The sequence below is a fragment of the Oreochromis niloticus genome, linkage group LG22 (genome assembly GCF_001858045.2).
Source record: "Oreochromis niloticus isolate F11D_XX linkage group LG22, O_niloticus_UMD_NMBU, whole genome shotgun sequence".
In the NCBI taxonomy this organism is placed as follows: domain Eukaryota; kingdom Metazoa; phylum Chordata; class Actinopteri; order Cichliformes; family Cichlidae; genus Oreochromis; species Oreochromis niloticus.
This window is the reverse complement of record NC_031985.2, coordinates 15,025,421-15,041,133: the sequence shown is the minus strand read 5'-3', so window position 1 is coordinate 15,041,133 and position 15,713 is coordinate 15,025,421. Positions and strand designations below refer to the sequence as shown.

Genomic DNA, 15,713 nt, shown 5'->3' with positions numbered 1-15,713 from the left:
TATACAGACAAATATTTCAAAGATTCTTACATGTACATACAATAAATAACTTTAGATTTCGATTTATTGTTAACATTTTATCACATTTTGTAAAATATTCATCTGATTTGTGATAACCATGTTTATATTTTTGTTTAAATGAAGAAGACACCTGTGGCTCCAACTGCTCAGTGTATCTTTCTCACTTGCAGACTCTGGTCCTGCCTGCATTTCGGTTATTCTGCAGACCTCAGTTGGGTTGAGTTTGCATCTGGCAATAAATATTTCTATGTTCTGCATCTCTTAGTGTTTCGTCTGGATCATATTTCTATTGGGAAAATACCCGAAACTCGTTTGAGTCTTGAGGTGTTTTTATTTTTATAAATGGAAAGTAAATGCACCAGAATTTTGTTCTGATGTGCACTAACTGTGTTCTGAATGACAATAAAGTGGCTGTTCTATTCTGTTGTTTTGCTTTGTCTGTCACAAACTGGAACTGAAAGAAGAAAAAAAGGAGTCTTTTCACGTCGTGTTCGTACCTTACCAGTCTACGTGTCTTGGCATTAGGAAAACATTTTTTTGAAGAAATGTTCCTTGTTCCTTGTATGCAGCTTTCACTGCCTTAATGTGTTCTAAACCAACACAGGTTTTTAATTTTTTATGTTCTGTGTTAAGCACATTAAGTTTACATGTAATTAAATTTTCTACATATATCCCTCTCGCCCTATAATAGCTGGGATAGGCTCCAGCACCCCCCGCAACCCTGAAAAAGAATAAGCGGAAGCGAATTGATGGATGGATGGATATTATATATCCCTTACAAAATTATGATGCGCAGTTGTTATTGTATAAAAAATCAAGCATACAAAATTGGGAACTATTGTAGATTATTACATAGCTTATAAAGAAGAATTTGCAAAACTGCAATGGCATGATTTACGTGCAAGTCATTAAATTGTTACATGAACTGTGGAGGGATAAAACCACAAACTTTATTACTTGATTCAGTTAAGAAGGAAATTATCAATTACAACTCAATTGCATGTTGGTACTTCATAAATTGTGATACTTCAAAAACTCCCAAAAATACTCCTGAAAACACAAACTAAAAGGCCAACATTTCCCTTTATTTAGAACCTGAGCAGCAAAGGAGCTCTCTCGTTAACACCCAGATGATGACAATAAACTTCTCTGCTACTCTCCTCAGTGCTCAGTGTTGTTGTAGTTTGGATCAAAAACAGCCCAGTGTGCCCCAAGTGAAGTGATTCCTCCGTGCACAGTGCCACTGACGAAGCGCAGCTCGGCCTGACTGTTTTCAGGATACATGTTGAAAGAAGTACCGGCAGGCTGGCCTGCAAACAGGGAGCGGCCCATGTTGGTGTTGAACACTACTGACTGCACATAGTGAGAATATTTCCCAGAGATCTGGATGATGGCTTCATCATCAAACAGATCAAGCTCATGTAAGTCGCCATATGAGAAACCAGCAATGGAAGACCAGACGAAGCCATAGCGGAACTGAATGCTGATAAATAAATGAGAAACAGACAAAGATAATGTAAGGTAATGGCTGTTGGTTAAATTGATTAATTCTTACCTGTCTGGTTGGTTATTTTCCTCAAAAAGATGAAGACACGAATACTCAAGCGTGCATCTAAGTTTAGGCAAAACTGTGCGGCTACACGCTCCAGTTTACAGCAAGAAGCAGCCTACCATATCTACTGGTTCATTTATAGTCCCTTTAGTGCTTCAACATACAAATGATGGGTGGTATTTTCTGTTAAAGCATGTTCCTCAGGAATGTTCGCCAGGAATGTTCCTCAGGAATGTTCGCCAGGAATGTTCCTCAGGAATGTTCGCCAGGAATGTGTGTGTCACCTTAGCAGCCGCCGATCACTACTGCACATTTTATTTGTTCATTTTTTGTGCTACTTTGTCATCCATCATTGTTTCTTGTGGTTTTTGGTTCATTTACTATTTATGAGCATATTTAAATTCAACTTTTACAACAGAATGGAAAGGTGTAATGGACTTTTTCTGATGAGAGTAGCAAAAGAGCATGTCTGCCTTGTTGACAAACATTCTGTGTAATTTTATAACACTTAAAATGCAAGTCTATTAATACTCATACTAATACAGACTAAGAACTTTAAGTTTCTTTAAGCCTTTAAGTTTCAACTTAAAATGCATCTATCTATCTATCTGTCACACAATCAGACAGCAGACTATCTGGTCTTTAAGTGATGACGCGATGAACCCAAACTACTCTGTGTTTAATAAGGCTGTTGCGTTTTTAACATGTTTTAATGCTTTGTATGTTGTTCTATTTAATCTACAAGCCCCTAAAAACAGTCAGTGATCACTGTCGGCCTCTCTCGGTTTTTATATCGACTATTCATTTTGAAGCTCAGTTTTTAAAACCTTACGATGTAACTACAGCTCAGCCCATTCAGCACTATATTAATGACTAACCGCGTATTGTGGATGGATTATCTCCTGACTGAATTTTGGTCCGTTTACAGCATCCTGCCATGGTCCCTAACCATTGGGAATCCTCACGTTAACTTTATCGAGTGGAAAAAAAAGTTAGCGTTCATCCTCCAGCTTCACCGTTTATATTATGCTAACATAGCTGTGTCACATAGCACATCATTATATACCAGCTAGCCCAACTTCAGTAACCCTACAAACATCACTGCTGTTTAGTTTTCTGTCTTCGTTTATGTTGGAAGTGATAGCAGAGCTGTACGTCTTAATTTGTTTCAGAAATCCCTCAGTCAGAACATGCTGTATTATATTTAGATGGAAACTAGCAAGCTAACTCCCTGCTAACTTCTAACGCCGTTAAATATCATCAATTCTGTTTTCATGGATGTTAAAATTAATTTTTACACCTGGTAGAGCAGTAACGCTGATCATTTTATTACAGATGAAAGAATTTAGACAGTAGTTCGGGCCCAGACACAGCTAATGATGTCAGACTTAAAGACTGGATTAGTGTTTTAGGTGGTGTTTTTTAATGGCCGATTGAGGTGTCTAACATTACCTGCTTTATATTACCTGCCTTAGCGAGAGGGAGGGTGGTGGGGCTTCTTATATGCGTGTCTTTGGTGTGCATCACCTGTGTGATGGAGGGAGACTGCAAAAGGAAAGTGCACAGTCTGTCTCTGAGAGAGTCGCTTGTAATCCTCAGACTCTGCTCAGTCTGTAAATTGCTTACTGATGAAGCTGAATGTTCACTGCAGCCCAAAACGACCCTCAGGCAATCAGACAATGTCCAGGTGCTCCCGGAGGCCGGTCCAGCCCCCAGTTTAGTAAGTGATTAACTGGTAAACATATCCAGACATTTATTTTTATCATTTCTTTTTTATTTTTAATCCCATGACAGAAAGCATCACAAAACACAGAATACAGCAAGTCATCATAGGCTACTGTATGATTAGGAATCCTAATTTTGTTCATTACAGCCCTTTAATTTTGACTTATTCATACTTTACTGCTGTGCACTCCTGTAAAGCCACTGACAGTTGAAGCGATTAACACTGATGATCCTGTTCTAATGTGATCTTGTGCCAGCACATCCTCGAGCAACAAACTAAAAGAGGACAAAGTGCTGACCAGGCCTCAGAACTCCCCAGATTGTAGAATGATCCCAAGCAACAGCCTGATCAAAGTAGACCCTTTGCTGCAACCCACAGGAGGTTTTCTGCCATGTCTTAGTGCAAAAAACCCACAAGGCAGCCACAGCTGTCTTGTGGAAATGACTTAAAGACTATTAGCTGTCACTTACGACCTACACAGTATTAGGCAGGTGGTTTTCATGAAGTGGATTTCTCCAATTTAATGAGTTTTCCCGTTTTCCCTTCAGTCTTGGTCAACCTTCGATACCATTTCAAAGAGCTGTGGTCTAAAAGGCCACGGTGTTTTAAAGTACTGTGGCGTTCCACTGCATTGTGTCTGGTGTAGTGCAATGAAAGCTGAGCTGCATGTATTCAGGCAGTGAAACCCAAGCCATGTTTGAATTAGTGTACAGAATACTGCAAAGCTGCTGATTATTTGGTACGTTAACACATACTCAAGTATCTCATTAACATAAACCATGAAGTGAAAAAGAGACACTTGTGATAATCTGCAAGGTACTCTGAATGGATTTTAAGGAACCAAAACCGCAACACTTTATCTCTTCAGCGCTTGTGATTTAAAGCTTTTAAGTCTCTACAGATTTCTCAAAACACTGAGCAAGACAGCTACAGCTCAAACACTGACAGAAAGAGTCGTCAAGTATCTACCAAAATAGCAGCAAAAGTATTCTTTGGATAATCCGTAGAGACACACATCCGCCGAGCTCAGCCTGTATCCTTTTGATATTGTTCTGCAAGTGTCCACCGAGTAGTCCTGGGTCAAACTGCATTTTAAATCCTCCTCTTAGCACTGTCTGACAATGACAGGGGTTATTTCAGGTTCAAATTCCAGTGTGCAAGCAAAGAAGCTGTAAGAGGATTTCAAGAACAACTTTGACCCAGGTGTTAATATCACACCAGCAGAGTAATAATAACTCCATCATCCTGGCCTTGCCACAGCATCTCGCCTTCAAACTCCACTTTCCCGTGTTTCCTGGCTCTCATCAGAATCCCCACCACCTTGTCAGAGATCCGAACATATCTGTCAAACAGTTCTCCAAATGTGACCCGGGTCTTTCCATCTGGGTCCGGATCGGCCATAGTCCTGATCACATAGCACATGTCGTCTATTTCACGGTGGATATGCTTCTCCGCACGTTTGGCCCTTTCTGCCGTCTTACTACCCTCCTTTGGACGTCCGTAACCCTCCTGACCTTTCTGGAGGCGGAGGGACATGGAATAGTCATAATCAAAGTATTCACTGAAGGGGTTGAGTTTCTGATTATCTGTGTGCTCAGAGGCCCAATTCTGCCAGCGGCTCTTGAGATTTCCCACGGTGCTATATTTCTTGGACAACGTGTTGATCTTGTTGGCATCCTCAGCTTCTTTTTTGTAGCTGTGAAGCATGTCAAGTGACACAAGTCAATACAAAATGAACAAGACACTCAGTACTGGTTTTTATTGTTATATTGGTTATAATTTCTGCTGCTCTCTTGGCCAGGGGCGTAATTTCCAGGGGGGGTTAGGGGGTTATGACCCCCAATAATCAGACCCAACCAATATAACCCCCCCCCGGCTGTTGATTTTCTTTACTCATTTAAGTTATTATCAGCAAAATAGTTGCATGTTTAATCATCTGGGAATTTACCCAGATTTATTTATTTAGACAGAGATCTTGACCCCCCCCAGTGTTCAGCACAAAGTTACGCCCATGCTCTTGGCCAGGTCTGACTTGAAAAAGAAATGTTTAATCTCAATGAGAACGTTACCTGTATAACTAAAGGGTGTGTAAATAACAGTAAGTGGCTGTTGATTGATTCTCTATTTCTTAAATATTGAAAAGAAGTAAAGAGTTTTTGAGTTTTTAGAATTTGTTGGATGGAAGTTAATTTGGTGAACATTTTATACTTCCTTTTAACATTTTTTCTTTTAGAAAATGCAAAATGAAGCACAGTGGCACTACTTACATTGGAACTGAGGATCTTTTTATTCTCACTGCTGTCTCAGAGTCTTCTTCACAGTTGTTTTTCTCTGCTTCTTCTGAAAAGCTTGTTCTGCGTGTTTTAGCTTCCTCTACTTCCAGCCCCTCTACATCTGCCTCGAGGGGCCCACTGTCCTCTTTACGCCCACAGGTGAATCCCTCTCTTGGATCTCCTCCTTCTTTAACAAGCTTCTGCTCATTCTCCACCTGCTTCCAGCTCTTGGTCAGCGATGACACCATGTTGGAGCACTTCCTCCGACGGGTGGGCGAGCTTTTCTTCTTTAGCAGTCTGTCAATCTCCTCATCTGATGGGAGATGCTCCCTCTTGATTTTTTCTGTCAGGAGCCCAATACCTGCGCCCTTCTCCTGAGCGCTGCTGGTCACTGTCTTCACCACTTGCTTCGTCTTGATGAAAGACGCCGTTGGTGGCTCATCCGATGTCTTAACCTCACCAGTCTTTGATGTTGTTGTTTGTGGAGCCGCGAGACCTTTAGAAGCTTCTGTTTGCTGCGTTCGAATGGGCGGAGGCTTCTTGGGAACCCACTTCTTTTTGGGTTCCTCTGGTCCACCCAGTGAAGACGGAGCCCAGCCACTTGGCTCGCTGGCCTGCTTGTTCTCATTCTCTGTCACCCATTGCTGCCAGCTGCTTGCCAGGTTGCACACCATGCTAATAGTGCGGAGCTTCTTGATGTTCTTGTTGCTGAATGGTTTCCTTTGGAAAGCTTGGCCATTGTGTTTGTCTGACATAATTCTCTCTATTAGTATGTAAATACAGGCACAATTAATCCTCACAAGTAAGCTGTAAGATTTGCTAAAATGAACTCATATCCTCTGCCTGACTCGCTGTACCTTTGTTGCCTCCGTTTCCCTGCTCCCACACACAGCTCCAAACTGGGGAACGTAAACCCTAATGGTGGAAAGTATTCGAGTCATCCCAGGCTACCAACGTGATCGTCTTTCTCTGACACTGGTCACCCCCATGCGCTCATGTTTCATCACAGATTAAGGCGCTTGTAACTAGAGGTGAACAGGGCAGTAGACCAGAAGTTTCTGAATTAAAACAAATGCTGTTGAACAGAATGACAAAAACTTACTATTTTATATGCATTCAACATGTTCAGCTTCATAGATATTAATGATGATGATATATACTGGGAGATATCTGCAACCATTACACAATATTCTACTTAGCTTTGCTAGCTTTTGTTAACCTTTTGGTTAAAGTACGACTTGTGACTCTTGATAAAAAGTATAAAACTGCTTTACAAAGTCTTCCAAAGAATAAGTTGAACTCATAAGCAGTAAAACCCACTTTTAATGGTATCATCTTTACAGCCACAACCTGACATTTTTGGTGTCAACACCAGCTTATGGTGGCTAATGTTATAGCCAGTGTTATGAAACTTTAGAGTTGCTGAGCCCATTTGCTGATTTCCTTGCTTTCCGTTTTACCCTTTAACTGTCTGAATGTATTTTGTGGTCAAGGGGCTGCAGTAGTTACTGCATATAGTGTGGCTTTAAGGGAACGTTTCAGATTAACCCTCTGAAGATTTTACTTAACTGAAACAGAGAATTAGCGAAGGTATTGTAAAGATAGAATGGATACTGTGGTAATTTATATCTTCTAAAACACACACGTTGTCTTTCTCTCTTTTATTTTTGTGAAGATAGTTGGATTTCTTTCTTTGCTCCAAATAGGATAGCTTATAATTTCATTTTGCTTTTGGCATAATATGAATAAAGGTTCCGATTTTGATCTATAGGCTAGCAAAAAACTGAAATGTTCAATTTAAAGTACAAATACAGCATCTTAATTGTGTACTCGACTAGCTTTTAACTGTAGCTAGTCAAGAAACTGGTGATTAAAAAAAAGTACAAGTATAACAAAAGGAAATTCTGGGGAGTTTCAACCAGTAAAAAGAATATGATACCTGCAGAAGACTGGGATGTCTTGCTTACGCATGCAGTGGTTTAGTCTTCCAATGCAGAGGTAAGGAAATCTCATCTCACTCGGTGGAGAGCGGCATGTATTCTGACATTAGCAATATCATCAAAACATACTGCAAGCCTTAAGGGGTGTTTAGTCCTGTTTTAAGAGCTGGGTTTTATGTGAAGATGGTTTTATGTGTGTTGATTTTGCATATGCATGTCTGATAAGGAAGGGGCCTGTTTATAAATAGGACTTGGAACACACACACGCACACAGGCATTAAGTTGCATCTGTTGGCAGTCTGTCATGGAGGGTGGAAGTGACTCAGAGAGCATCAGCAGAGGACATGTTCTCAAACCAACTCAGCGTGTTAATATATACAGTTTCAAACTGCGCTGAGAGGAAGGCTAGTGCTCCTCCACAAGGACAAACGGGCTCACTATGCTTTCAACACTGTGCTTACGAATGCTTTGAAAATGCAAACAAAATATCAATTTTAATCCAAAATAACAAAAAAAAAAGCATTCATTTTAATGCTTTTAATTAACAGACTGTATTTCATTGCCAAACATGAAGCACTTCCTTATCTAGAAGCTGCCAAAGAGTTTGTTTTCAAACAATACATGTTATTTTTACAACAAAACCACCGTAAGACAATTTAGCTCACAGGGCTTCTTTGTTTTTATATGACACGCAGCCACTACTCGAGATTTAAAAAAGAGCTGACCTCAGATAAAAACTAAGAAGCTAAATTTGGGTTTAAATTTGGGAGAAATATGAGGCGAAAATAAGAAACAGGGCACTTCTGCCCAGGAAAGAATGTGATACTTGCACAAGATGAGAATGCCCCGCTTACTCATTAAGTGGTTTGGTCTTGCAGGCAGACAGGAAATTCAAGCTCTCCATGCCAGCACACATCAGCTGATGTCTGCATGTTCTGTACCCTGCATTGTGTCAGTGCTGCTGCTTTCCCTGCCTCTGTTTGGCTTCATGTACGTACATACAAAGGGGAACAGTTCCCAGAGCATAGCCAGACTGCAAAATATAAAGTACTGCATATGAAAATAACAATTCTATCCAACATGGTTCTGGCTTTTTTGACTGATATTTGTATTTTATTTTATTTAGTTATACATGTAGTTGCATTCTATTTTGTGTGAATTGTATTTTCTTGTAGGGAGTCCAATATGCTAAAACATTAAAGTTCGTCACAATCAAGGCAACACTCACTTTGGTTTTTTTAAGAGTTTAAAGTTTAATTTTGGAGAAGGAGTTTTTAGTTTGGTTTTCTACCACTGGAGGTCACTATGACTTCATTGTTGGAGCAGTACACAAAGCATCAGGCTACAGATAGCATAACGATGTGTTTAGTATTTTCACACGGAGCAAAAAGGCTTTTCTGCTAATAAGAAGACAGCCGGTTACACTGCATATTGAATTTAATCCCTATAATTTGCATTATTTATCACAATAAAACTCCAATTCCAAAAAAGTTGAGATGCTCTGTAAAATCCAAATAAATGATTTGAAAATCTCTTGAATCCACATTTTATTCACAATAAAACATTTTACTCTTATGACAAATATTAGCTCATTTTGAATTTGATGGTAACAAAAAAGCTGGGCAACAAAAGACTAAAAAAGTAAGTGTTATAAAAAGAATCGCTGGAGGAACTGGTTTTTAATCGATTAGGTTAACTGGCAACAAGAAAGGGTATCACAGAGAAACAAGGGAAAAATAGTGTTGGATGCTTGTGATCTTCAGGCCCTCAGGTAGCACTGCATTAAAAACATAGAAATCCCCGCATGGGCTCAGGACCACTTCTAGAAATCGCTGTGAATGCAGTTTGCTGTGTCATCCACAAATGCAGATTAAAGCGCAAAGAAGAAGCCGTGTCTGAACATCAGAATCATAATACTTTATCAATCCTTAAGAAAATTATGTGGGTTACAGTTGCTCCGAGACAGTAACAGTAACAGACTAAACTATTTAAATAATACAATATGTTACAGAGTTTACACATTTAAGAAATAGCGCTAATATATAAAAATCGCTCAATTATACATAACAAAAATATTACAGAGGTGATTGTAAATATCAAGAATATTGACAAATGCTCCAGAAATGCTGCAATCTTCTCTGGACTGAGGTGAGGTGGAAAATTGCTCTGTGGTCAAATTAATTCAAATGTGAAATTCTCTTTGGAAAACATGGACAGCACATCCTCTGGACTAATTGGGAAATTATCCTTCAGCTGTGGTAACATGTTCACAGACAGGCAGCGCCAAAATATATGGTACATCCAGTCTGTGGGATACTCATGACTGTGATGTTGTTGGTCAGTCAGCCAGAAATGGAGCAGATCAAAGTGATAACAAAGAAACTGAGTGTTATCCTCTCACTGTACTTACTTTTTTACCACTTGGATGGACTACAACTTTACATCTGCACCATGAACGCGTCACAGAGGAGAAAAAAAGGCCTAAGACAGGAAATTAAAAAAAAACAAACAACATACAGGAGGCTAATTATTTTAGGGTCTTTACCTTATAATATAAACCGCCTTGAAGTGACTGTCATTGTCATGTGTTGGTGCTTCATAAATAAAAATGAAGGGAAAATGGCTCCGTGAACAAACCCTGACCAAAGTTACACTTCAGTCATAACCATACGTTGTAAATGGAATGATGCTTACACAGCACTTTTCTACTCGTGCGCTCAAAGTGCTTTATATAACACACAAGCACTTTTTTTCTATGCTTTTTCTACCTAAGTGCTTTCTATTTAATATTCACACTCCAAAGAGCAACTCAGGCTCCAGGATCTTGCCCAAGTAAACTTTGGCATACAGACTGCAGCAGCAGGGGCTCAAACCACCAAACCTTTGATTTGCAGATGATCTGCTGTTCCTCCTGAGCCACATCCACGCTATCATTTATATGTTGGGATGTTGATTTGATCATTGCAGCAACACTCCAAGTCTGATGAAGAGGATACAGACAAGCACAGACAGATCACAGATCACTTCAGACCAGACTGTGTTCTGAGCAAGACCTCCCACTCTTCTGCATGTACAGCATCACATCTATTACTGAGCAAGTATCTCTGAGCTCTCTCTGGAAGCAACAGGCTGCAGCACACAGAGATTAACTCATTTGACAGTAATAACCATTAACTTGCCCATCAGATGTAATCAGAGGTTACAGCTGGGTAGAATGATCCAGAACGACTCAGTGTTCTGGGACCCTCTGTAAATGAGCAATTACATCTGATAGGCAGGTTAATGCATCCTGACATTTCTTTGGGCAAGATACTCAACCCCAAGTTGCCCCAATGTATCCACAAGAGTGTGCGTGTGTCGCATGTGTGGATTCAAGTGTATAAAACATGTAGTAGAAAGAGCTTGAGTAGAAAGGCATTGTATAAAGACCAGTCCGTTTACCATACACCTCAAGAGTGGTAGATATCAGTTTGATGATGATGCTGATTAGATTCACTCATCGAATTCTACCTCTTTCTAGCGTCCAGAGGTTGGAAAATCAGCCATGAGGCTTTATGAAACATCTGCTTATACCTTGTTGTTATTATTCAGATAGCTAAATCCACAAAGAGCAGTGAAGTTCTTATGTATCTTATTTCTCAACGCTGCACAACTAAACCCGATCTTTCACTGTATAATGAAAAATTAATAAAGACACAGAATCCATGGAGCTAAAAGTGTCAAAGATGCTTCAGGTGAGGAGAAAGAGGGTTCCTCTAGACTCAATGAGTGCACAGGAATTCTGAAAGCGGAGACGTTGCACCTGTGCTTCCTGTTGCTTATCAACATGTACAGTGTTACTGCTGTTTTGTTTACCCTGCACTGCTTGTACTGAATTTGTTTTATTTGGCCGCAGATATTAATGCGCCTCAGTTGTACAGGAATGCATTTGTTAGGGGCTCTCAAGCTGTTACTCTGACCTTTGCCTGTGTTCCTGGATTTGTGTTGTGCTTGCTGTTATCCTTTTGATCATACTTAAGAGTGTTGCTAAAATGATCAAATGAACTTCCCAACATGCAGATGAAATGGATGCAATTGAAAAAGTAACTTTGTGGCAGGGTTTGTTTGCAAGGCCAGTGTAAAATGACAAGATGGAACAGCTGTAACTGGAATGTTTCCTTTTTCCTGTCTGTAGACCTTCGCTGATTTGTTGCCTCTTCATTTTCAGGCCAATAAACAATATCTATAACTGTCTAACTGCTCTTGACAAATAATTGGAATTACCTACACAAAACTGTATTTTAATGCAGCTGTATTGAGCTCTTGAAATGCTACAACGCTGACCCTTACAAAGAAGTCAGCCGTACAAATCTGTCTTGGCTCAGGAAAAGTAAACCACTATAAAATCCACTAATACTTCCTTCCGAAGAGGATAGATGTTATTGTTTGACTGTGTGATTTGTCCTTTATAAATAAAGATGGGAAAGACAGTAAATTAGCGCTAGCTGAAAGCAGGGGTCAGCGAGGCAAAGAAGATACCTCGTCCCCTGCGGAGGGATGGACGGGATGACGGAGTGCACTGTTGGAACCAGACAAGTTGATTAGCTGAAGGCCGAGGGAGAGTTTAAAGGTCCCTGGTTTGGATTTATGCGCTGGGTTTGATGACAGTGTTTTACACAGCGAAGAGCCTGGAAGAAGACGAGGAGGAAAAATAACAGACTGAACAGGAGCATAGCGGCAGTGTTTACATTTATATGATCTATTAGTAGTGCTGTTTAATGTTACAGGTTTTTTTATGTGTAACTGATAACTGCTAAGGCTTTAAAAAGGATTAAAATAGTCTCCTTGAGGGGCTTTGAGGCTCTCCTCATGCACACACAGCACTGACTTCTGACAAATCTAGACGAATACCGCTAACACTCACAGCTACAATCCTAACATGATAACGTTTATAACTTTGAATATTTATAATGTGTTATCGAGCTTAAATTTTCGACTTTGTGCTGTAAAACAAAGTCTGCACAGTGTTTTGGTAGTTCTCAGATGCTTGTGGGTGGCATTTCTCAGTTATAGTTCAGTTACACAAGAGTGAACCTCTAGGAAAAACACTGGCTGCCCAGTGATTGCACTGAATGTCTTTGCTGTTGGAGAACAATCACAAGCAGTTGGTGCTGCAACCAAATGGTTGCCCACAGTTTGTGCATGCAACACCTTCAACCTCTGTAGCAATTGCACAAGTTGCCTAGTGAAAGGCAACCTATTTTCCTCTGACTGCAGTCGCTCTCAGAAAGATTGGCAAAGGTTTGCAAAATGATTTGTCACAGCTAATCGCTGTGTTATCAACAGATTGCACGAAATTGCCAAATTGATCTTACTCAGTCACAAACTAATAGCAGATTTCTAGGAGATTAACTTTGTTTTAGCTATGTCATTGACATGTTGACGCTTTGAAGACAGCAGTTGGCTGCAAGTAGTCACATATGCTGTTGCCATTTTCAAAGAACCCAAGTTACAAGTGTATTACACACAGTCACAGTTAGTTTGGTTACCACAGTGTGCAGCTACTCTTTCGTCTTGTGTTTGCAGAGTTGGGCATTTATAGTATAAAACCAGCAAAGATTTATATGCATAAGCTACATAAGTTCCCTGTAGAACATGATGATTTTCTGTTGCTATAAAAATGAGACCACTTTATATAATGTACTTGACAAAAACAAAGATTTTTTTTTACCCAGATAAAGTGCTTTCTCTCATTAAATATCATAATGTATAAGAAAAAAATGCTAAAAGACAGGTATTATAGTGGTAATTGGCATTGTAGCACCATTGTTTCATTGCTTCACAGCAAGATGGAGCTGGGTTCAAATCCACCAGTGGGGAGTTGGCTCATTTTTTTCCCTCTGGGTACCCTGGCCTTCTCTTACTGAGATAAAGTAGTTTTCTGAAAAATATATCCCTGTGTTTCATAATTTCAAGATTTAAAAAATTACACTTTTTAACATCTTAATCTAAATTTTAAAAAAAGTATTCACACTAATGTAACTTAAAAGTCGTTACGCTTTATTGTCATATATAATTAATTTGATCTATTGTTTAATTATGGATTTATGAAATTTTTCTGTATTGTAAATTGTATTATTCTCAACTATCTGTGTTGGCATTTTGTTCTTTTACATTCCCATTTTGTCTCTTGCACGTACGCCACTTTGATGCACATGCTGGCTTTTGTCACAGCTGCTAACAGCAATTGTGTGTTAAATTCGTGGCTCGCAAACAAGGAACATATCAAAGTGTTCTGACATAAAGACTCAGACTTGCCAAGTGCAGATTGTGATAAAAGGTTTATTGAAGATTAGGACAAATCAGGCTGCTTTTCAAAGTATTCTTGATAATTTGCATGCCTGCGCCTCTGCATTTTAGACGCATTGAATATGTTAGTAAAACACATGCTGTTTGTTTTGTGACATGCTCTCGTTACCAGATATCTTACAAAAACATGTTGCTTTTGGCTGGCATAGCGTCAGTCAGCTCTCACACTTCATTACTTCTAACCGCAGCAGCCTCTGGAGCAATAATTGACCACACACTTCTCACTTGTTACATCATCTTTTATGGAAAGTGAGTTTCAAATTAAAACGACTAAAATACGGCCCTCATATTCTTTATCCACTATTTCCTGACATGCAAACCAACTTCTCGTGCTTTTTTGCAGAATTTCCAGCGTAATTAAACAAACAAGTATATACTATGTTCCCATAACTTCAGGATGTTTAACAATCATCTAAATCCATTTGGATAATTTGTCCTCTGCTTAAATTGGTGAACAAATCAACATTTACAGCTGAAAGCTTTCAAGCCCTTCAGTAACCAGTACAAAGCCTTGGTGTTATTATCAGTTTGAATGGTCCCTTCCGTTGCCTGCAGCCTTTCTTTGCTTCACACCCTCTGTGTACACTAACTGTCATTCTTACTCCCACAGACCATCAATCACATCAGGCTCTTTTTGAGTTTTTCTGCATGAGAGAGTCCCGCACCTCAACATACGTTTACTTTTCTATTCTTCTCCATTTATTTTGTTAAACTACAGGACTTTTCGCTCAAGACCAGCATATACAGTTTAAACTGCTTTATAATTGACAATCTGAAAAAGTAAATCATGACGATACCAGATAAAAATTGGTCTTTGGTGGTCTTGAGATATCAGAGATTGATAAATTGTTAATGTACATTTGGAAAAACTCCGAAATACAGCATTTTAACTGAAAAAATACTGAATAAAGTATCATTGCATTTGATAACTTGATATGAGATTTTATTTTCTGCATAATTTCTGCATAGACGACAAAGCTACAGAGTACCAGAGTGAGAAGGGGAATGATTTGAGTTACATACTTCAAATATGTTGAATATCAGACCTCTTTCAATGAATTTGAGAGGTGACTACACCAAGGCTGTTTCAATATCATGCTTCGTGCTGTTGCATCTTTTTAAATGGCTTGCTTTACTGGTAGTTGATTCTGTCTATTGTTGCTAGTCTTGGAGCTTCCTCCTCATGACTGAAAGTGTACAAGACCCATTTAAACCTCAGCAAAATGTTGTCATAGGAATAAAAAGATAAAATAACATGTGGCTAAACACTAAATACACTTCTACCCTAAAAATGATGGAAGGAGCCTTTTCTTGGTCGCAAAACTAACACATGGATTTTAGTTTTAGCCTGCATCCAAAAATACTGCGTTTGTAATTTGAAACTTTAGTTTGGTTGTCACAACACTTTTTCATGGAATGTAAATCAAACACTACATTATTCCTGCTGAGATAAGAGCTTGATAAAGGTGGGTGTTTTTCTCTAACCTTTCAGCGAGGTTTTTGAGTTCTTGATGCTTTGTCTGCCAGATGAAGACGTACTCAAATTTAATCTAAACACGTGGCTTAACAACCTGATGGGGCTTTGCTTGCATCACGAGCTTCCAAACCAGACCCTAAATGGATATTTATGCTTCGGGTCTCTATTTTTGGTCCGTTTTATGTGCAACAAGGCTGATTATGTACTGAATCTAAACTCTAAAATATGACGGTGTGAGAATCATCGACAGTATATAAACAGTCTGTTTTTAGAGTGTCGTCTGTCGTGTGTAGGCACAAGCCAAGAAGTGCTGCTGTACTAACATGCTGCTCAGCTTATAGCTTGCATTCTGTTTTCCTGCAAATGTGCATATTTG

The 15,713-nt window shown here is 39.3% G+C and overlaps 1 protein-coding gene across 4 annotated transcripts; it reads right to left on the bottom strand.

Annotated features, from left to right (window-relative positions):
* Positions 1 to 3,347: 3,347 nt before the first annotated feature.
* On the bottom strand, positions 3,348 to 7,700 carry abrab (actin binding Rho activating protein b). 4 transcript variants are annotated; one of them, XM_005452720.4, is made up of 4 exons: positions 7,512 to 7,700; positions 6,430 to 6,597; positions 5,567 to 6,335; positions 3,348 to 4,995 (listed from the first exon to the last, which is right to left on the bottom strand). In XM_005452720.4, the coding sequence occupies exons 3-4, from the start codon at positions 6,325 to 6,327 to the stop codon at positions 4,512 to 4,514; spliced, it is 1,245 nt and encodes a 414-aa protein (XP_005452777.1). In that variant the 5' UTR covers positions 6,328 to 6,335; positions 6,430 to 6,597; positions 7,512 to 7,700; the 3' UTR covers positions 3,348 to 4,511. The 4 variants fall into 4 exon arrangements, with proteins under 4 accessions (XP_005452777.1, XP_013128005.1, XP_013128004.1 ...); XM_013272551.3 differs by having other exon boundaries at positions 5,567 to 6,647; XM_013272550.3 differs by having other exon boundaries at positions 5,567 to 6,597.
* Positions 7,701 to 15,713: the final 8,013 nt, after the last annotated feature.

Coding starts and splice junctions, on each gene's coding strand:
- abrab (XM_013272551.3), bottom strand. CDS start 6,327: ATGTCAGACAAACACAATGGCCAAGCTTTCCAAAGGAAACCATTCAGC. Junction 4,996..5,566: donor AAAAGATCCTCAGTTCCAAT/GTAAGTAGTGCC, acceptor CATGCTTCACAG/CTACAAAAAAGAAGCTGAGG.